We start from the raw sequence: 21,702 nt of genomic DNA on the forward strand, positions 1-21,702 counted from the left end.
AGGTTAGGTGTTAGTGAGGCAATGCCCAAATACGTCATTACGGAGGCGCGCCAGTGGCCATGACCGGATAGCTCGGGCGATGACAACACCACGCCTCCTCATTGATCTGCTTCGGCGGAATACGGTGTTGCATCGAAGCTCACAAACCAACCCCAACGAAACACCCGCGAAGGCTGCGATGGTACTGGCGCCAGCTGCTTTTTCTCGGGTCAGCTTGTCTGGAGCGCAGGCTCATCCCATCCTCGATAGCGTTTAACATGCTTGTCTAGTAGATCAACAATTCGTGGACAGTTGCCCCACCGAAAGTTCGTGATATCCAACCCTGCGAGGTGGTGCGCACGGTCGAAAGGGATAGGTGCCCCCCTCCAGCAGGATGCACGTTGTGCCCTTGTCCCCAATGCACAGAAAGATCGTCATGTACCGGCTTCGTCAGGGCTATGTTCCTCGTCTTCATTGCGCACAAGCTTGCCTCAAAGCCGAACATGCTGAGCTTACTGTTGCAAATTTCGTGTCCACGCGTCTATTGCGATAGTATGGCCGAGCACCTGCCTCAGGGATATTTGACCGTCGGTGCAATGTTCAGAAGACAAGCAAGGATTCGCGAAGAAACATCTCAGCAGTCGACTTGCTGTAGTCTTTTGCGAGTAGTATCGGGTTATCCGCCTTCAACAAAACAGACCACAGAGGGCATAGAGCTCGTCTCGTCCAAAGATTGTTGACGGCCCTTGACATTAGAGTCCCCGGATCGAAAAGGATGCTGGCAACTGTTACGTCGCTCTGAGGGCTTAGACGAAGTCCCTGCACACTTCTAGCAGATGCTGGAATACCTTCACCCCCGGAATTGCCCTTGTGTGCTGCGTCCCCATGATGTTTTCCGGGATGATCCGTGTACGGTTAGGCCACTCCTCTCCACCTGTGCCGACAGTGCCATACTACGATACTTGCCCACCTGGAGTGTGCATCCAGCCATACCACAACGTTCAGATATCTCGTCATATCTGTACTCGAGTGCTCCTATTGGTTGCTACGCGCAGCATCGATTCCAATTCTGATCGAAGCCAAAATCTCGCAATATTTGCAAAGTCATTGCGCAAGCTATACGTGACATAGGCAGTCCAGTCCAATCACCAAGATCCTAAACAGCGCCAATGTAGTCCCCGAGACACAACTGAAGACATGGAACTCAGCTCCAGTCAAGGGCGTACCAACGAGTTCACGCACAATCGGTTCGCATGCTTTGCTTTTCTTGAGTTGTACTACGCGTATAGTAGCTTTGTGCCCCGAGGGCGCAGAACAGATAGCTAAAGTAGGTGATGGCATCCGAAATCGAAGCCTGGGAGCTCATGAACCAGGCGTTAACTCCCTAGTACTGCTGATTGCTGGACAAGCAATTGTATGCCGGATGTCTAGTGTGGGCAATTACCATGGCAAGAAATAATATAAGGGGATGTACATGTGTCAAGGTTTGTGGCTTAGGTGTTAGTACTGATCACTCAGTAGCCATTCAAGGAACTCTTGAATTTTCACTGTTCGGATGGCATAGCAAGTGTGTTGCGCATTCGCATACAAACTCATCAGGTGGATGGTACTGTCATATTGGCAATCGAACGTGCTTCTGGCGCCGTTGTCGACGCGGCTTAAAGCTCGGTCTGGTAACCACCCTTCCACTCAGCCAACCAATCCACGACAAAATTCTTCAAGTACTGCTGCGCGTAGATGACCTGGTTGGGCGGCAAGATAGGCGTGGTCTCGTTATCGAAGATGCCGTTCTCTTCCCAGTGGTGTACACCATGGCTGATGATGTGCCACGGCTCCTCCACAGTGTCCTCCCTGGTGTCTGGGTACCAAAGCGGCGTGGCCGGGCGCCAGGGGTCAGCGTTTCCGCCAATGATAGCGAGGCGAGGGTAGCTGATGTTGTAGCCGCCGTATTTGTTGACCTTCTCAAGATCCGGTGGTGTGGTGATGTTGAACTGCGCGCGGCAGAAAAAGGTCAGGTAATCCATGTCGAGCGTACGCGAGATTAGGGGTTTAATGTCGGCGGGGGTGTTCCCGGTCTGGATGTAACCCCATTCGGTGCAGACTTGGTAGCTCCAGCTGGTGTAGCCGTAGTCTTCAAGGGCAGTGTGCTGCTGCAGAGCGGTCGCATTAAGGTTGGTGAAGTATCTGTCCTGGGTGTAATTGGATCTTCGCCAGCCAGGAAGAACGGTCTGGTTGACCCAGCTGATCGCGTTCAGTGTGATGTTTTGGACAAGCGTGTCATTGCCGTAGCCTGCCGCTGAAACTATGCTAGCAACCGTGGGGCGCAAGCTCTCGGTCGCAGGTGCGGCTAGGTCGGCAGACTGGGTCACGTTTCGGCAGTAACTGTAGAACGAAGGCGAGTTTACTTCAGGATCCCAGTTAGTGCTTTGCCATCCGTAGACACCAGTCAGCTGGTTCGCGAAGTCTCTGTTATCCGTGATATCGCCGAGACCGAAGACGGTCTTAAGTGCCTGGATATTGGCAGTGTTGTTGCCCAGCAAGTGCTTGTCGACGACATCGGTCAAGGTCTGGGTGTTCTTGATGCAGTCGGGAGGACCAAACAGTCTGATGGGTTCAAAGTACTGCCAGAAGTCATAGATAGCAAATGTGACTCCGGAGGAAGAGATAGCACCCCAGAATGTCTCAGGGTATGTGACGCGTAGGAAAGCAGCCTGGGCACCGGCGTAGGAGCCTCCGTACACAACCCAGGGGGTGGATGGCGCTGTGAGGTCCTTGTCTTCGTGGCCTGCAAACTTGACATTTTTCGCAAAGTAGTCAACTTCAGCAAGAGCTTGCTCGGTCGATAAGAAGCGCAGGTTCTTAGTAGTCAGATCTTCGGTAGGAAAACTGGTGCCATAGTAACGGTGTTCAAGAATCACTCCGAGACCCTTGGTAGCTTTGATGACTTGGTGAACAATGCCCTTCTGCAGGAAGGGCAGACGATCAGCGCCATCAGTCTCGCCTCCAAGAAGAACGAAGACAGGGCCGCCAGGCTCATAGTAAGTGTCGTCAAACCAGTACCTGAGATTAAAGGATCCGTTCGAGTGCGGCTCATAGCGCGTATCGTTATGGAAGAAGTCAATAGGAACTGAGATGTTGTGCTCAGGGTACAACAGCGTTAGGTCGGGCTTGTCGTCGCGCTTGTAAAGGCTGCGTCGTGACTTTGCATTTCGAACCTGGACACAGTTAGTTTGACTTGTCGCGCTTACAACAAGAGATTACGCAAGCCGACATACCTCAACTTCTTTCTGTGCAGCCTTCACGGGCCCAACGCGAATAGCCGTGGCCTCGAGGCCGAACAGGAGTCCTGCAATGACAGTGGAAAAACGCATGGCGTCAGGATGCTGCTGCGAAGATGCACGACGAGAATCACGGAAGACAACCGAATATATACATTGCACTGCGCGGTATGGCGGCGGCGACTAGGTACCATGTACATGATAGCAGGGATGCTATCATCGTGCAAGGCGAGCCATTGTGCTTCAGGAAGGTGGACGGTGCAACGAACGACGACCAAGCTCGAAAGAGCAGGAGCCCTGGAGATCGGCAGCTTTGAACGCGGGACCGTTAAAGCGGCACCCAAGTCGAAGTTGCCGACGATAGCAAGGACTGTATTGTACTTGCACGATTCAATAGGGCATCTGCTAATGAAGAGCAGGGAAACAACAAAGAGAGACTGCTACTGCAAGACGAGATGAGGTGGGTGTGGGTGGGAGAGGGTCGGCGGAGCTCCAGCCAATCAGCGCTTGGTCGCGATTTTAGACGAACAAAGGCATGCTCGGAGCTCGGCCACTACAGTTTTCGTGATGATGCAGGCTGCGATCCTGACATCTGCCTTGTTGGTATAGCCGCATCGCGTGACTGACTGACGACTTGCGAGGAGCTCTGTCAGACTCAGCCAGCTTGCACCTTGCTCCTCCGCTTGTGCGCCTCCACGAGGTGTGATCAGAGACCAGTCCTCGTTTTCACTCGTCGTACTGATACCTGGTTGCGCAGACTTGTGCTTTCTCATTTCTCACCCCATGTAGACTGGTGTGTGTTTTGATGTAGTCGGATGCAAAATCGTCAAAATCAGGCCTCACACTGCACGGCAATTGGCAATTGGCAATTGAACGCGAAGAGCTTGTGCATCGGTCAGCAGAGCTCAACGCCTTGGATCCGTTCAGACTTACAAGTCACGTACGAAAGCCCGACCTGCCCTCTTCCAGGGCAAGCCGGGAAGCTCGATTGATGTCCAACGCCTGTTTTGGTATCTTGCACCATGCGTCGTGCGCATTCGGCTCGGACTCTGCTCGACTATGCGTCTGCTGCGCACCGACAGATTGCGCGCTCTGTGCTCGCTACTGGTTTGCTGTATAGCTCTCAAAGTCACCTAGTCCTCCATGTCCTCGCCGTCACGTCCAGGGCTCCTACTTCTCGCGCGCCCCGCGCCACGTCCGCTCTGGCGCTTGTCGTGGTCGCGGGCGCGTCCCTTGCCGGCGGGCGGAGGCCGTACAAAGGCAAAGTCGACAGTCACCTTCTGCTCGAGCAGCTCTTCGCCGTTTGCGCCCTTGATGGCGGCGTTGGCTTCTTCGAGGGTGGGGTATTCGATGAGGATGTAGCCCTGTTTTGTTGTAAGTCTATGTGACCATGCGTGTAGTCTTGTGTTGTGTCGTTACCTTGACGTAACCCGTCCGGCGGTCGAGGTTCATGTGCAGGTTCTTGATGGTGCCGAACTCGCCGAACATGTCCTGCAGGTCCTCTTCCGTGGCCTCCTCGTGGACGTTGGTGACGATGATGATCCACCCCTCAATCGAGCGGACGGCTGTGGCGCCTGCGGCGGTGCGCGCGTCGCTGGCCTTGGGCTCGGTGGAGCTGGTCTCGGGCTGCTCGACCTCGACCTCGACCTCGACTTGGTCCACTTCCATCTCTGTGTCGGTCATGATTGCGGTGGATGTGCGTGCAGTAGGTGTGCGGTCAGGTGTGCGGTCAGGTGTGCGGTCAGGTGTGCGGTCAGGTGTGCGGTCAGGTGTGCGGTCAGGTGTGCGGTCAGGTGTGCGGTCAGGTGTGCGGTCAGGTGTGCGGTCAGGTGTGCGGTCAGGTGTACGGTCAGGTGATTGCGGGAGTGTTGGTGGTGAGCTTTGGCTATGCGCAGAGAGTGGGTCGTTGTGGGCAGCCATGGTGGTCAAGCTTTCTGCGTAGTATGCGGCTCGCGCCAAGGATGCAAGCGCAAGCCGCCTGGCCGGACTCCTCCAACACCGCCAACGCCGCTCCAACTCAATGCCGCTACAAGCTTTAAGCTCTTAACAGCGCGGGCTGGCCGTTCGCTCTGATCTGACATCAGAACGCGCAAATCTACCGTGGTCATGGCGTCGCTGTCATCATTGCTGCTCATGCTTCTCATGCTGCCCATGCTGCCCCCCAGCCTTCTCCTCCTTCCAACCGGTCGCTGAGGCCCGCAGACCGTGCAAAGATCTGGAATTAGGACCACACTAAACTGCAGCTACCTACCCCACTCGACGTCACTCTGTCGTTCCTATCGAGTGATTTCATAACAAAGCCTGTGACAGCTCGCAGCCATCATGCTCGATTTCCTCGACATGCTACTTCACTACCAAGATCCCACCCTACCTGCCTTTTGCAACCTTGCCTGCCTCTTCACACTGGTGCTCTTCTCTGCCTTTCCGATATCCTACCGTTCGCGACACCTCGAAAACGAGTCTGCACGCTGACATCATGTCCAAGTTCACATCAGTGAGCACCTTGCACCACACGAACAGCAGGGCATGCAACGCTGACACCACAGATTGCTATGATCGGGTGCGGGAGTATGGGCGGAGGCATGGCCTTGCTCTTCGCAGAAGACGGAGTCCATGTCAACCTTTCAGATCCTTCCGAGCAGGCCATGGATGCAGTCGTTGAAAAGGCTGAGAAGGCCGGTTACTATGGAAAGATCAAGAAGCATTCAGGTATGTACAAACTCAAACTCAGCGCACATGGCACCATGGCTGACCTGAACAAAGACTATGAGTCGCTATGCAAATCACTATCCCAACCACGACTACTGGTGTTCTCTCTGCCTCATGGTGGAGTCGGCGACAAAGTCCTTGAAGACCTCATGCCCAAGCTGTCCAAGGGTGACATTATCCTCGACTGCGGAAACGAACACTTTGCAAACACCGAACGCCGGCAGCACAAGTGCGAGGACACAGGGGTAAGATACATTGGCTGTGGTGTAAGCGGCGGCTACCAAGCTGCACGGGCTGGGCCGTCCATGTGTCCGGGAGGCGACGAGTCTGCACTGAAAGAGGTCATGCCGCTGCTCCACAACGTGGCTGCAAAGGACAGAGAGGGCAAGCCTTGTGTGGGTATGATCGGAAAGGGTGGTGCTGGTCACTACGTCAAGATGATTCACAACGGCATCGAGCACGGTATGATGAGTGCCATATGTGAAGCCTGGGGTATCATGCGCAAAATGGGTATGGGTTACGAAGAAATCGGCGACATTTTCAAGGAGTGGAACTCGTCTGGCGAACTGGTACGTATACTGGTGTTTTCGCCTGCTTCGCAATCTGACACACTACACAGCAAGGCACGTTCCTAATCTCGATCGGCGCCGACCTCTCACACAAGCGCGACTCTGGGAGTGAGTCAAACCCAGACACAGAACAGCACCCGCTCGTCATTTCCGAGGTCCTCGACAAGGTCGTGCAAGACTTGACCGGCGAGGAAGGAACAGGAATTTGGTCTAACACTGAAGCTATCGAGTTACACGTACCAGCGTTCACACTGAACGTTGCACATGCTCTGCGTCTCGCGTCAGCTTACCGCGGTGACCGCGAGCGTGCAAACAAGACTTTTGATGGTGGCTTCCCACCCAGCGAGTTGAATGACATCAAGGACAAGAAGGCTTTCATCGAGGATCTTCGCAAAGCGACTTACGCAGCTTGTTTGGCCAGCTACATCCAGGGCATGAACATCATTGCACGAGCTGATCAGGAACACAAGTGGTCCATCGACTACTCGCAAGTCTGGCAAATCTGGCGCGCTGGCTGCATCATTCAGGCAGACTACATTTCTGATAACATCCTCGCTCCCGTGCTCAAGAGCGACCCTTCTTCAGAAGACCTGAACCTCAACTTCTCATCGGTCGTCGCCAAGGATATCAAGAACTCGTTCCCAGCTTTGCGACGCATCATCGCAAAGTCGGTCGAAACTGATCAAGTCGTTCCTGCGCTGAGCACTACTCTGGAGTACTTCAAAATTTCGACTGGCACAGACCTACCGACAAGCTTCTACGAAGCTGAGCTGGACTACTTCGGCAGCCACATGTTCGATAAGAAGGGCGACCGGGATCCTGAGGTTAAGAAGCCGATGGAAGGCAAGCACCACTTCGAATGGAAGCCAACCACCAGCCAGAAGGAGACATATGGAAAGCCTCCGGGCGTGTGAATTGCTAGCGCGAAGGCGGAGTTGTTATTCGTGATTATGGCCCGACCTCAGCCATTGTAATTATCCTATTCTGTATCAAATCTACCTGTTCTTCCTGTCGGCCTACAAGACCTCCTCGTGCCTGCAAGCAGCGATAAGCAAAGCTCCAAGCATCCAAGAACCATCATGCCTGCGCAGAGGAGGACGCCACTTCCCAAATATCTATTGCAGTTCACTTTTCGAATCAGGAAAGTATGCATCGATTCAATCTCACCTACATCAGCGGAAGGAGAAACAAAGCGTACAGAAGAGCGCACGCTTACTCGTATATCTGATTACATGCTGGTTTCCACATCTATCTGCAGCTCGACCCTTACCCTCACCCCACCACACTACAGCATACCACCCACACACGGCACGCTATACCCCACCCGGCCACATCTCTCCCATTGCTCCACGTATCCACCACCAACAATGCTCCCCTCCTCCTCCTCCTCCTCCTCCTCCTCCTTCTTCCCCCTCCACCCCCGCCACATCCTCACAATCGCCATCCACCTCGCCACCCTCCAACTCATCGCCGCGCTCCTCCTCACACTCATGCTCCTCTGGCACATCAGCACCACGACGCTAGTCGAGAACTACCGGATGCCGCAGTGGTGGGTCGATTTGTTCCTAGCCGAGCACGCGAGTGCGTGGCGAGTGGGTGTTTGGGTCGGGGTTGGGGTGCTGGTGAGTTTTGAGGAATGGACCGTTCGAGAGGAAGGAAGGTGGGTGAAGAGGAGGGCTGACGGGGGTTAGGTGCCGGTTGATTGCGTGCTTGGGCTGTTGGGGGTCGATTGGGGGTGTGCTGTGTTGCGTGGTAAGGAAGGGGAGGGTAGCGCTGATGTGGATGTGGATAGGGACGAGGATGTCGACGAGCGAAGGCGAGAGCGAGAGCGAAACGACTACAGAACGCATGCGGCTTCGATATCCCAAGAATATCCTCACACCTCGTTTCTCACCGGCTTCGAGATCAACTCAACGCCTGCCTGCCAACCATACACACTCCACCCCTTCCTCCACCCCCGCCTTCCTCCGACAGCCCAACTCGCACTCCTCACCCTCTTCGACTTACTCATGCTCTCCATCCTCACCGCGCACATCGCAACCTACATTGTCAGCCTCCCGACCGCCCTAGCATTCTGCTACATGCCCGCCGTCCTCGCACATCCAGACTACGAGTTCGGCGACACCAACGTGCTGCTGAGCATGCGCGACCGGTGCATTGGGCTGAACGTGGATATCCACGTTGCTGGGGGGTTTGCGGTGTTTATGGCGATTGTGCTGGGGCTGCTGCATCTTGCTGCGCTGGCGGCAAGAATTTGGGCGGTGCTTGCGTTGGGGAGGGATGGTGTGTTGGGGAAAAGAGATGCAGGCGGGATGCGGGACGTTGGAATGGGGAGTGTAAAGGTGGACTCATCAAGAGACGTATCGCCTGGTAGAGCGAGTTCAGCGCTGGGTTCGATGACGAGTAGGCACTCTGTACCGCGCGTCGATGGCGCGATGTCTTCCGTCGACTCGTGCATCGTTAGTTCGGTTGGCGCGGAGGAACGCTGTACGGGCATCGGGATCGTGGACCGGAGTGCTGAGCGAGCGGTGCGGCGAGGCGCGAACACAACTCGAGGAAGCGAGGCATGGACGGGTTCTGCGATGTGGAACGAGGTTCTGTTAGAGTGTCTTATCGACGGATGAACTGCTCATCGAGCCACGTCGAATCCAAGCTCAGTAACGACGACCGTCCAGACAAAGAGAAAGAAGACCGGTGAGAACGACTTAAGGGGTGGTATGACATGGCATTCTTTTCATTCCGGACAAAGTCGTATATCCACACAGACTAGTCGAAACAATAGAAGATACAATGACAAAAGCAACAGGGCAGCACACAGTTGGTCCATGACAAGAAGGTAGCCAACTACTTTCTTTTCCTTCGGCGCCGTTACCGTAAACGCCACGCTAAACTCAAACTCGAAGAATAAAACGACAGAAAAAAGCTCGCAGAGGAGTGCGAGATATGGTTTTGGTCTTCAGATGGTAAGATGCCCCCCAATTGCGAGGCGCAGAGCACTCCGTGAATATCCCCAAAGGGGGATGCATGGATCCAAGTAGGGTCGAAGATCGCTTCAGTTCCATTGACAGAGTCATATCGAGTGTTCGCCTCGTTCGCAACAAGAGTCGTGGCGCTGGAGAGGCTCGGTCTATTGCTGCTTGGTGACTCAGGTCTGATGCTTCACTCTTCGCTGGTAGGACCGTGAGTACGGTAGAAAGTGTTGCCAAACAGAGGTTTGATGAAGCATCCAAGTCTTGCCTGTGAGGCGATGCCTATTTCACTCAACATCGCCGAGGACATGTTGCTGGATCTGACTGTTTGGTCCTGGAAATCCAAACCCGATCCCCGTGGTCTTACCTACAAAATTCGACTGCTGCTGTGGATTGTTGCCTTCCTAAGCATTAAAGTCTGTGCCGAACCCGCCAGACCCATACTGGCTCCAATCCGTCTGCGCCTCCAGCATCCACGACACGGAATCAAAAAACTCGTAGCTGTTTGCGCTCGCCAGGCCCTGGGGCAGTGCTAGCGGCATGCTCAGAGTATTCAGGTGTGGGTTGAAGTTTGGCATGGTGTGTGCAGGGTTTTCAATGATGGTACCCGGCGGAGGTGTGACGCTGCTTGAGGAGTCTGGGTTGGTGGGGTTTGTGACGACGGTGTTGTCGAGTTGTTCTGCGGCGCCGCCAACTTGGGCTTCGCGCCAGCGCCACACGCAGTCAAACATGACGCTCATGCTCATGCGGCTGCGGACTATAAGACCAAGAGGATCTTCGAGCAAGCCTGTGCTTTCTCGTCGCTGCTGTGTAGCTTGTTGAGATTGTGAGTGGTTGTTGAACATGTTAGCGGCGCCAACGTTGCTGACAGATGGCGACTGCGACATGCTGTGTAGACTGCGCCCTCGAGAGCTTTCCTTCCACAGCTGCGCCAGGACTTCGGCGAAGCGGTCCAAAAGGTCGTTCGGCCAGACTTTAGATCTCCTCAGCGCTTCCACTGTCTGTAACACATACTGACGACCTTTCGATGGCAGCCTTCCAGCAAAGTCCGAGTTTAGAAGTTTGAGGAGGGCAAAGCCAGCAGCGAGAGCCATCTGCATGATGTAGTATGGAACATAAGGTAGCTTGCTGGCTTGCTGTAGCTTGAAGACCTGGTCCAGGTAGGTTGTAGCGGCATAGTATAGTGCGACCAGATCGTCGCGGCGCTCCAATCTTGGTTCAGGGCTGAAGAAAGAGTAGAGGTGCAGATGCAAGCATACAGCATAGTGATAGAGCTCTTCTAGTTCTGCGGAAATGAGTCAGATGCCTTGGGTCAATCAGACGTCAGCTTACCGTTGTCAACTCCGTCCAGTGAGCCGCGCTCTTCCTTGAGGCGATCTGCTTCCAAGGTCATGTACGTTGTTGCAGCTTCGGCCGCGAAGCGGTGGGTATTGGCCGAGTACAAGAGCTTATTGATGCGGCTAGCAGCCATTTCCTGCCGAAGACGAACGAACAGAGTGGGCGGTATGGTGCGCATATGGTCCTCGTCGTCTACTTTGAACTCGAGTGTCGAATCGTACAGGGTGATGGAGGGCTGGCCGTTGCCTGTTGAGACGCTGGAACATGTCAGTGGAGAACAGGGTGTATGGATGCTGGATGCACGACTCACGTTTGTGCTACGATGTTGCACACCGCCCATGTGCGCAGGCGGTCGTGGATGTCTTCCTGCTGCAGGCGGACCTTTGTGCGCGAAAAGTCCTGTGGATGCGTGGGCTGGTGTAGGCCAATCTGCATGGCGATCTGCATCATGACACCGCACAGCATGTAGGTGGGGTCTGTGACGGTACGCTCTGCAGGGACGGGCCAGGTGCACAGCAAACACAGAGCCTTGACGACATGGTGGTTCGGCTGGTTCCTGACGGAGTCCCAGATCAGGTCTGTCAGCGGCTTTGCGAGGTCCTTGAGCAGTGTTGGACGAGTGGCTGAGCGGCGTGCGGCCACGCTGACGATGGCCCAGAACAGGAGCTTGTGGTCGTGCGAGTAGTACTCCTCGGGCGAGCGCACCTGGTCGAGGAAGGGCAGGAAGGGGTGGTACAGCTGGAAGTACTCGGTGAACAGCTCGTTGACCTCGCCGTGGCCCAGTCGCACTTCGCCGGCACCGAGCACGTAGAACATGGGCGATCCACTGCGCAGGTCCAGCAGCGAGGTCGCAGCGACCTGCTGGTGCTGTGTCTGCAGGAATGCGTCGTCCTCGAGCTTGGGCATGGGTGTGGCGGCGAAGCTGCTGTGGCCGTGGTTCTCCATGGGCGGCTGCGGGGGGGGCAGCAGTGGCTGGCCAGGCATGGGCGCGCGGCCCTCGTACATGGCGAGGCGGTCCCGCAGCGCCTCCATCTCGCGCTCCATCTCGGCATTGCGGTTGCGCTTGCCGACGCGCTTGAAGTTGGGCTCGATGACGCAGCGCAGGTTCTGCTTGACGCAGCGGTTGCAGCTCACGAAGGGGTCGCGCTGGACGTTGCACTTGAGCTGCACACACACACGCGCTGTCAGCGGGAGGGACACGCCCAAGAAGGCAGGCACGGCCTGTGCCGACACGCACCTTTTGCTGGCGACACTCGTTGCATGCGCGCTTCACGGCCAGGTTGCGGCGCGCAGACGCCGGGCGCGAGCCGTCTGCGTCGCCGTGGTGGAAGTCGTCGTCCTCGCTCGAGGCCGAGCGCTTGAAGCCGCGCTGCTGGCCGGGCGGGCTGGCGGCAAAGCCCTGCGCAGTCAGCCCGGCCCCCGGTGTCGTGGGAGAGAGCTGGTCGGACATGGACATGGACATGGACATGGTGGCCATGGCCGTGTGCAGCTCCGGCAGGTGTTGCGCGCTGCAGCACCGATATCGCAGCCCGAGGTGGTGCGCGCGCGCCTGGAGTAGAGTTTTGGTAGCGGGGTCGGAGGGGAGCAGGACACGCAGGACACGAGCTATCAGCTATCAGCTATCAGCTATCAGGCAGTCATGTGCTTTCCCGCCGCCTGTCCCTACCACGCCTTGCTCGTCAACTGCAGAGTCCCGCCGAACGCTCGACGCCCTGCATCGCCAATCACAGCGCACGCGCCCACGCTCACTTGCGCGCTTCCAGCCTCTTCACGCTACCCAACTCCGCTTGTACCCGCTGTGAACTGCGAGCATCAGGGTCATGCTGGCCCCCTGGGCGCCTCTGGCTAGTTCGATTCAAGTGCTCGACTCTTGGCCAGGTAGGGTACATGCACATCAGACCATGTAGCCAGTCACGGACTGCATGCACTTGCAACACAGGCGATTCCAACACACGTCGAGCCCAACAAGTGGTGGAGCACGTTTGGTGATATCGAAACACAATCAGACAAGTGGAAGCTTGGAGACGCGCCCTTTCAGGATCGTGCGGTACCGCTATCACACGGAGATACACAGGCGCTTTGATAACAATTCGGAGGTCTGGTCGACGGGAGCATCGGAGAATCTGCGCATTTTCATGGTCAGTAGCGTCGTGCCCGGGTGCAGCAGGACATGGGCAGTTTCTCTACGTTCCACCATCCATCGCCTTCTCAATCCAACGTTGGCCAAAGCATCTCAGTCCCTCTCACGCCTCATCACGCCTCATCACGCCTCATGGCACCGTAACTGTGTTGCGCAGCTCGTGGATGTATTCGTGATCCTACTCAGCTACTGTCCTGGTGGACTTCGGAGAGTGGCGCAGAAATCGCCGTGATATCGTGAAAGTCAACCGAACCAGGAGATTGCCCATAATGCACATGAACACCGATAGCCCCAGTTTTGACATGCTTGAACCCCAGTTACCCTCGAACCTTCCCCGCTTAACGCTTCTTCTGCTGGGACTCCTTGAGGACCTTCTTGACGACCTTCTGCTCCTCAATGAGGAAAGCACGGACGATGCGGTCCTGGACGCAGTTGGCGCATCGCGAACCACCGTACGCGCGCTGGACGGTCTTCTTGGGGCGGGAGACGGTGGCGTATTCGCGGGGGCGGAGGGCGGGAACACCGGCGAGCTTGGTACCGCAGTCCTGCAGCATGTCAATACGTGTGCGTCGAGATGCCATCGCGCTGCACTTACACCGCACTTGGGAGCAGTGCCCTTCTTCTTGATGTGAAGGTAGCGGAGCTCACCGCCGGGAGTCTTGATCACGCGGACCTTCTGGCTCCTGGTGTTGTAGGGGGCACGACGCCTCTGCCCGGTGTTAGCCATTGTCCCACTATCGTCCCAGCGACTCCATCTTTGATTGATTCGCTCGGGGGCTCGGTGCGACGTACGTAGGTGAGTCTGGTGGAAGGCATTGTGGTGGATTTCCCGGGGAATCAGTGGTGATTGTCTGTATCAGAACGTGAGCGAAGAATTCGTTTCGTAGGTCGACCGGCAGTCTTGAAGGGACACTCGAGCGCGGAGGCAGTCGATGTTTTCGTCGGTCTTCAGGAGTTGGGCAGGGCTTCGCTGGGGCTGGCTTACCGCTGGGCGTTAGTAGTCGTGATGGTCGTAAAATCTCGTGAGAGGTTCCGGTTCAGTGCGCTGCGCTGCTGCTAAGCGAGGTGTCTGTGCGGGCGGCAACTTTTGGCTTTTGGCAGGCCCTCGCTGTGCACGTGATGCTGGCGTTAGCGTACTCTGGAAAAGATATCATCAAAGCTGCAACGCCACAGAGCGATCAACCCCATCGCCAATCGCCACAACGCGTGGAGCGTCACATCGAGCTTGACGCGCATTTGCATCACTTCCCTTTCGGAGCATCCAGCGACCGATTTGGAATTTGCGCGCGGACGCGACTTCTCCACATCGACCGCGACGCGCTGTCGTCCGCAAAGCCTGGGGACACGACTTCACAGCGACACAGCGACACCGCGACAAAGAACGACCCACCCGCCATGGCGTTTCCTCCTCCCCCCCTCCTCCCCCTCCTCCTCCAGGTCCTCCTGGCTCCGGATATGGAGCTCCGCCGCCGCCACCACCTCCCCCTCCTGGTCCTCCGGGCGCTCCAGGTACCGTAGGCCCGCCCGGGATGCGGCAGATGGTTGACCCCCAGGTCGCCAAGTTCGCGCAGAAGAAGAAGGACTGGCTGCGCCAACAGCGCCAGAGATTTGGCGAGAAGCGCAAGGCTGGCTTCGTCGAGACACAGAAGGCAGACCTGCCCCCGGAGCATCTGCGCAAGGTGTTCAGAGATATCGGCGACGTGTCACAGAAGAAGTTCACTACAGATAAGCGGAGTTATCTGGGCGCGCTCAAGTTCATGCCTCACGCGGTATTGAAGCTTCTGGAGAACATGCCCATGCCCTGGGAGAGCAGGCGAGATGTCAAGGTCCTGTACCACACCAACGGATGCTTAACCCTTGTCAACGAAGTACCGCGAGTCATCGAGCCAGTCTTCCATGCACAATGGGCGGCTATGTGGGTTGCGATGAGAAAGGAGAAGAGCGACCGCCGCCACTTCAAGCGCATGCGATTCCCACCCTTTGACGACGAGGAGCCTCCGCTGTCCTACTCAGAAAACATTGAGGATGTCGAACCTCTGGAGCCGATTCAATTGGAGCTTGACGAAGAGGAGGATGACCCAGTCGTTGAATGGTTCTATGAGCACCGACCTCTCCTAGATACCCCACATGTGAACGGACCGAGCTACGAGACATGGAACCTCGACCTGCCACAGATGGCCACACTGTACCGACTGAGCAGGCAGTTGCTCAGCGATATCGTGGACAAGAACTACTTCCACATGTTCGACATGAACAGCTTCTTGACAGCCAAGGCGCTCAACGTAGCGATACCTGGAGGTCCCCGCTTCGAGCCCTTGTACAAGGACATCGACCCCAACGATGAGGACTTTGGCGAGTTCAACGCTATCGACCGCATCATCTTCCGTGCGCCTATTCGAACAGAGTACCGCGTCTCATACCCTTTCCTCTACAACTCCCTCCCCCGTAGTGTCAAGCTGGCTTGGTACTCGTACCCTCAGGTTGTTTACGTCCACGCAGAGGATCCCAGTCTGCCTGCCTTCTACTTTGACCCTATCATTAATCCCATCTCATCACGAGCGGTAGCACCAAAGAACCTCTCTGTGAGCCACGAGGACCTGGTATTTGGTGATGGCGACGAAGATGATGAGGACGACTTCCAGATGCCCGAGGACATGGAGCCATTTATGGCTGATGAGGAGTTGTCCACACCTGAGACCGCCTCAGCGATCGCTTTGTGGTGGGCGCCCCATCCTTTCGACAAGCGATCAGGACGCATGGTGCGCGCACAAGACGTGCCTCTGGTGAAGCAATGGTACCTTGAGCACGTTCCCGGCGGTCAGCCGGTCAAGGTCCGAGTGTCGTACCAGAAACTTCTCAAGTCTTTTGTTCTGAACGAGCTTCACAAGAAGGATCCTCAAGCACAGAGTAAGCAGAATCTGATGCGCACGCTGAAGAGTACGAAGTTCTTCCAGCAGACCAAGATCGACTGGGTCGAAGCAGGTCTGCAGGTCTGCCGACAGGGCTATAACATGCTCAACCTCCTCATTCACCGCAAGAACTTGACCTATCTGCATCTTGATTACAACTTCAATCTGAAGCCCGTCAAGACGCTCACCACAAAAGAGCGCAAGAAGTCACGTTTCGGAAACGCCTTTCACTTGATGCGAGAAATTCTTCGTCTGACCAAGCTCATCGTCGATGCGCAGGTCCAGTACAGATTGGGCAACATCGACGCTTTCCAGCTTGCGGACGGTATCCTGTACGCCTTCAACCATGTCGGTCAACTGACTGGTATGTACCGATACAAGTACAAGCTTATGCACCAGATCCGTTCTTGCAAGGATCTGAAGCATCTCATTTACTACCGATTCAACTCTGGGCCGGTTGGTAAGGGTCCTGGATGCGGTTTCTGGGCTCCTGCCTGGAGGGTGTGGTTGTTCTTCATGCGCGGTATTATCCCTCTTCTGGAGCGTTGGCTCGGAAATTTGCTCTCACGTCAATTTGAGGGCCGACACAGCAAGGGTGTTGCGAAGACGGTCACGAAACAGCGTGTAGAGTCCCACTTCGACTTGGAACTCCGTGCCGCTGTCATGAGTGATTTGATGGACATGATGCCCGAGGGCATCAAGCAGAACAAGGTCAATACAGTCCTGCAGCATCTTTCGGAAGCATGGCGCTGCTGGAAGAGTAACATCCCATGGAAGGTGCCTGGCCTGCCTGCGCCAATCGAGAACATTATTTTACGATACGTCAAGAGCAAGGCCGATTGGTGGATTTCGGTTGCGCACTACAACCGAGAGCGCATCCGACGAGGTGCGACTGTCGACAAGACCGTTGCGAAGAAGAACCTGGGTCGTCTGACGCGGTTGTGGCTAAAGGCTGAGCAGGAGCGTCAGCACAACTACATGAAGGATGGCCCCTACGTATCCTCAGAAGAGGCTGTTGCCATTTACACAACGATGGTGCACTGGCTAGAGGCGAGGAAGTTCCAGCCAATTCCGTTTCCGAGTGTTTCGTACAAGCACGACACCAAGATCCTCATTCTTGCCTTGGAGCGCCTGCGAGAAGCCTACTCAGTCAAGGGGCGCCTCAATCAGAGCCAGCGTGAAGAGCTTGCCCTTATCGAGCAGGCGTACGATTCACCAGGAACGACACTCGCTCGTATCAAGCGTTTCTTGCTGACACAGCGCGCGTTCAAAGAAGTCGGTATTGACATGAACGACAACTACAGCACCATCAACCCAGTATACGACATTGAGCCTATGGAGAAGATCACGGATGCCTACCTCGACCAGTATTTGTGGTACCAGGCTGACCAGCGCCACCTGTTCCCCGCCTGGATCAAGCCTTCCGATTCTGAGGTACCTCCTCTTCTGACATACAAGTGGGCTCAGGGTATCAACAACCTCGATCAAGTCTGGGAGCACGAAGACGGCCAGTGCAACGTCATGATCGAGACACAGCTGTCCAAGGTGTATGAGAAGATTGATCTCACTATGCTGAATCGACTGCTCCGTCTCATCATGGACCACAACCTGGCTGACTACATCACCGCCAAGAACAACGTCCAGCTCAACTACAAGGACATGAACCACGTCAACGCTTATGGTATGATCCGTGGTCTGCAGTTCTCTGGTTTCGTGTTTCAGTTCTACGGACTCGTCCTTGATATCCTCCTTCTTGGCCTGCAGCGAGCGAACGAAATCGCTGGTGCGCCGGAGAGCCCCAACGACTTCCTGCAATTCAAAGACAAGGAGACTGAGGTCCGTCACCCCATCCGACTCTACACCAGGTACATCGATCGCATTTGGGTCTTCTTTAGGTTCACAGCCGATGAATCGCGTGATCTGATTCAGCGGTTCTTGACCGAAAACCCTGATCCTAACTTCGAAAATGTGATTGGATATAAGAATAAGAAATGCTGGCCTCGCGACTCCAGGATGCGCCTGATGCGCCACGATGTCAACCTCGGCCGCGCTGTATTCTGGGACATGAAGAACCGACTGCCACGATCGGTTACCACTATCGAGTGGGACGATACTTTCGCTAGCGTCTACAGTCGCGACAACCCCAATCTGCTCTTCTCGATGAGCGGGTTTGAGGTTCGCATTCTGCCCAAGATCCGCAACCAGAGCGGCGAATTTCCCGAGAAGGACAGTGTATGGTCGCTTATCGACAACGCAACCAAGGAGCGAACTGCGGTTGCTTTCCTGCAGGTGACGGAGGAAGACATTGCGAAATTCAACAACCGCATCCGGCAGATCCTGATGTCTTCTGGTTCGACGACATTCACGAAGATCGCCAACAAGTGGAACACCACCTTGATTGCATTGTTCACATACTACCGTGAAGCTGCAGTCTCGACCGTTAGCTTGTTGGACACCATCGTCAAGTGCGAGACCAAGATCCAGACTCGTGTCAAGATTGGTCTCAACTCAAAGATGCCTTCGCGTTTCCCTCCTGCTGTGTTCTACACACCCAAGGAGCTTGGTGGATTGGGTATGATCTCCGGATCTCACATCCTGATCCCTACAAGCGACAAGCGATGGTCCAAACAGACCGACACTGGCGTCACGCACTACCGCGCCGGTATGTCTCACGACGAAGAGACTCTCATTCCCAACATCTTCCGCTACATCATTCCGTGGGAGTCAGAGTTCCGCGACTCTCAGCGCGTGTGGATGGAGTACTCGCAGAAGCGGCAAGAAGCACAGCAGCAAAACCGCCGATTGACGCTTGAAGATTTGGAAGATAGCTGGGATCGTGGTCTTCCTCGTATCAACACACTCTTCCAGAAAGACCGCAGCACACTCAGTTTCGATAAGGGTTTCCGCGCCAGGACTGAATTCAAGATTTACCAGCACATGAAGAGCAATCCATTCTGGTGGACAAGCCAGCGCCACGATGGAAAGCTTTGGAACCTCAATGCGTACAGAACAGACGTAATCCAGGCTCTAGGCGGTGTTGAGACCATCCTCGAGCACACACTCTTCAAGGCGACGGCTTTCCCGTCCTGGGAGGGTTTGTTCTGGGAGAAGGCATCAGGTATTCATACGCGGATTCCCACTTCAAGACGAACGCTAACGATGTACAGGTTTCGAAGAGTCAATGAAGTTCAAGAAGCTCACCAACGCCCAACGTTCCGGTTTGAACCAGATTCCTAACCGCCGCTTTACCCTCTGGTGGTCACCGACAATTAACCGGGCCAACGTCTACGTTGGTTTCCAGGTCCAACTCGATCTGACGGGAATCTTCTTGCACGGCAAGATCCCCACGCTCAAGATCTCGCTGATCCAGATCTTCCGCGCCCATTTGTGGCAGAAGATCCACGAGTCTGTTGTCATGGATCTGTGTCAGGTCTTCGACCAGGAGCTGGAGGCTCTTGGTATTGAGACTGTGCAGAAGGAGACAATCCATCCCCGAAAGTCGTACAAGATGAACAGCTCGTGCGCTGATATTCTGCTCTTTGCTAGCCACAAATGGAGCGTCTCGCCGCCGTCTATGCTTTACGACACCAAAGACACGATGAGCTCCACGACGACGAACAAGTTCTGGGTCGACGTCCAATTGCGATACGGAGACTACGACTCTCACGACATAGAACGATACGTCCGTGCGAAATACCTTGACTACACCCAGGACAGCATGAGTATCTATCCTTCAGCGACCGGTCTCATGATTGGTATCGATCTGGCCTACAATTTGTACTCGGCCTACGGACAGTACTTCCCCGGTCTTAAGCAGCTCATCCAGCAAGCTATGGCCAAGGTCATGAAGGCCAACCCTGCGCTCTACGTCCTTCGCGAGCGTATCAGGAAGGGTCTCCAGCTGTACGCTTCCGAGAGCAGCCAAGAGTTCTTGAACTCGCAGAACTACTCTGAGCTGTTCAGCAACCAGATCCAGCTTTTCATCGACGATACGAACGTCTACCGTGTCACCATCCACAAGACTTTCGAGGGTAACTTGACGACAAAGCCTATCAACGGTGCTATCTTCATCTTCAACCCCCGAACTGGGCAGCTGTTCTTGAAGATCATTCACACGAGTGTATGGGCTGGTCAAAAGCGTCTTGGTCAATTGGCCAAGTGGAAGACCGCGGAAGAAGTCGCAGCTCTCATTCGATCTCTGCCCGTCGAGGAGCAGCCGAAGCAGCTGATCGTCACCCGTAAAGGTCTGCTGGATCCCCTCGAGGTCCACCTCCTTGATTTCCCTAACATCTCGATTCGCGCATCCGAACTTCAGCTGCCGTTCCAGGCGGCCATGAAGGTCGAGAAGTTGGGTGACATGATCCTCCGAGCCACTGGACCTCAGATGGTGCTTTTCAATCTGTACGATGAGTGGCTGAAGACGATCTCGTCTTATACCGCCTTCTCGCGTCTGATTCTCATCCTGCGTGCGCTGCACGTCAACATGGACAAGACGAAGCTGCTCTTGCGCCCTGACAAAACAGTCATCACACAGGAACATCACATCTGGCCATCCCTGTCGGACGAGGATTGGATCAAGGTCGAGGTGCAGCTTCGTGATCTCATCCTGAACGACTACGGCAAGAAGAACAACGTCAACACATCATCGCTGACCAGCAGTGAAGTGCGCGACATCATCTTGGGTATGGAGATTTCAGCGCCTTCCATGCAACGTCAGCAGGCTGCCGAGATCGATAAGCAGCAGGAAGAGCAGCAACAGTTGACTGCTGTCACCACCAAGACCCAGAACATCCATGGTGAGGAGATGGTTGTCACCACCACTTCACAGTACGAGCAGGCTTCGTTCGCGTCGAAGACCGAATGGCGCACAAGGGCTGTTGCGACGTCCAACTTGCGTACTCGTGCGAACAACATATACATCAATTCAGAAGATGTCAAGGAAGAAGGCCACTTCACCTACGTCATGCCGAAGAACGTCCTGAAGCGCTTCATCACTATCGCAGATCTGCGTGTTCAGGTCGCCGGCTACCTGTACGGCAAGTCACCACCAGACAATGACCAGGTCAAGGAAGTCAGCACCATCGTCATGATCCCACAAGTCGGCAACACCCGCGATGTCCAGTTGCCCAAGCAGCTTCCTCAGCACGAGTACCTCGACGGCCTTGAGCCTCTTGGTATTATCCACACCGTCAGCGGTAACGAGCCACCGTACATGCAGGCCAGTGACGTCACCCAGCACGCACGTCTGATGAACCAGCATGCCACTTGGGACAAGAAGACTGTTTCCATGACCGTCTCCTTCACGCCTGGATCCGTGTCGCTTGCAGCTTGGGCGCTCACCCCTCAGGGCTACAAGTGGGGCGCTGACAACAAGGACACCATGTCTGACAACCCGTCTGGCTTCAGCACCTCTTTCGGAGAGAAGTGCCAGCTCCTGCTTTCGGACAAGATCCGCGGATACTTCCTTGTGCCGGACAACGGCATCTGGAATTACAGTTTCATGGGCAGCACGTTCGGCGCTGTCGAGAAGAAGCCAGTGCACGTCAAACTCGACACACCGGTCAGGTTCTACGACAGCATCCACCGACCGCTGCATTTCCACAACTTCGCTGAGCTGGAGGACGTCTGGGTCGATCGCGAGAACCAGTTTGAGTAGAGACGCAGTGATGATATTGTGCTTTGGCTGCCATGTATACTGAACTTTTCAAGGCGTTTGCGTGGCTGGCGTTTCGCATCGGGATTGCATGGGCGGGAGATATCTAGTGATCAGACCAAATGTGCATAGTGTATACCAAGGCAATGTAATTCAAG

General features: G+C 55.3%; 7 protein-coding genes across 7 annotated transcripts, besides 6 other annotated features; 3 read left to right on the plus strand and 4 right to left on the minus strand.

Moving 5' to 3' along the window:
• Positions 1-1,637: 1,637 nt before the first annotated feature.
• EKO05_0002469 (uncharacterized protein) lies at positions 1,638-3,350 on the minus strand (the record flags this gene model as incomplete). Its single annotated transcript, XM_038937999.1, has 2 exons — positions 1,638-3,194; positions 3,255-3,350. 2 exons carry the CDS (start codon positions 3,348-3,350, stop codon positions 1,638-1,640), a joined length of 1,653 nt encoding a protein of 550 aa, XP_038801069.1.
• A 1,040-nt stretch (positions 3,351-4,390) lies between these two features.
• On the minus strand, positions 4,391-5,177 carry EKO05_0002470 (uncharacterized protein; the record flags this gene model as incomplete). Its single annotated transcript, XM_038937805.1, has 2 exons — positions 4,391-4,621; positions 4,677-5,177. 2 exons carry the CDS (start codon positions 5,175-5,177, stop codon positions 4,391-4,393), a joined length of 732 nt encoding a protein of 243 aa, XP_038801070.1.
• A 556-nt stretch (positions 5,178-5,733) lies between these two features.
• Positions 5,734-7,449, plus strand: EKO05_0002471 (uncharacterized protein; the record flags this gene model as incomplete). Its single annotated transcript, XM_038937736.1, has 4 exons — positions 5,734-5,751; positions 5,804-5,966; positions 6,021-6,535; positions 6,586-7,449. The coding sequence occupies 4 exons, from the start codon at positions 5,734-5,736 to the stop codon at positions 7,447-7,449; spliced, it is 1,560 nt and encodes a 519-aa protein (XP_038801071.1).
• Positions 7,450-7,805: 356 nt separating this feature from the next.
• Positions 7,806-7,868: a tandem repeat.
• A 34-nt stretch (positions 7,869-7,902) lies between these two features.
• On the plus strand, positions 7,903-9,159 carry EKO05_0002472 (pre-mRNA-splicing factor 8; the record flags this gene model as incomplete). The annotated part of the gene is made up of 2 exons (XM_038937749.1): positions 7,903-8,157; positions 8,227-9,159. 2 exons carry the CDS (start codon positions 7,903-7,905, stop codon positions 9,157-9,159), a joined length of 1,188 nt encoding a protein of 395 aa, XP_038801072.1.
• Positions 7,906-7,939: a tandem repeat.
• Positions 8,311-8,342: a tandem repeat.
• Positions 9,160-9,908: 749 nt separating the features above from the next.
• On the minus strand, positions 9,909-12,319 carry EKO05_0002473 (uncharacterized protein; the record flags this gene model as incomplete). Its single annotated transcript, XM_038937758.1, has 4 exons — positions 9,909-10,789; positions 10,837-11,099; positions 11,153-12,006; positions 12,080-12,319. The coding sequence occupies 4 exons, from the start codon at positions 12,317-12,319 to the stop codon at positions 9,909-9,911; spliced, it is 2,238 nt and encodes a 745-aa protein (XP_038801073.1).
• Positions 12,287-12,312: a tandem repeat.
• A 126-nt stretch (positions 12,320-12,445) lies between the features above and the next one.
• Positions 12,446-12,475: a tandem repeat.
• Positions 12,476-13,320: 845 nt separating this feature from the next.
• On the minus strand, positions 13,321-13,798 carry EKO05_0002474 (60S ribosomal protein L34B; the record flags this gene model as incomplete). The annotated part of the gene is made up of 3 exons (XM_038938101.1): positions 13,321-13,527; positions 13,578-13,691; positions 13,775-13,798. The coding sequence occupies 3 exons, from the start codon at positions 13,796-13,798 to the stop codon at positions 13,321-13,323; spliced, it is 345 nt and encodes a 114-aa protein (XP_038801074.1).
• Positions 13,799-14,385: 587 nt separating this feature from the next.
• Positions 14,386-14,480: a tandem repeat.
• Positions 14,481-14,511: 31 nt separating this feature from the next.
• Positions 14,512-21,547, plus strand: EKO05_0002475 (pre-mRNA-splicing factor 8; the record flags this gene model as incomplete). The annotated part of the gene is made up of 2 exons (XM_038937744.2): positions 14,512-19,009; positions 19,059-21,547. 2 exons carry the CDS (start codon positions 14,512-14,514, stop codon positions 21,545-21,547), a joined length of 6,987 nt encoding a protein of 2,328 aa, XP_038801075.2.
• Between the last annotated feature and the right edge of the window lie 155 nt (positions 21,548-21,702).

This window comes from Ascochyta rabiei, chromosome 4, assembly GCF_004011695.2.
Source record: "Ascochyta rabiei chromosome 4, complete sequence".
In the NCBI taxonomy this organism is placed as follows: domain Eukaryota; kingdom Fungi; phylum Ascomycota; class Dothideomycetes; order Pleosporales; family Didymellaceae; genus Ascochyta; species Ascochyta rabiei.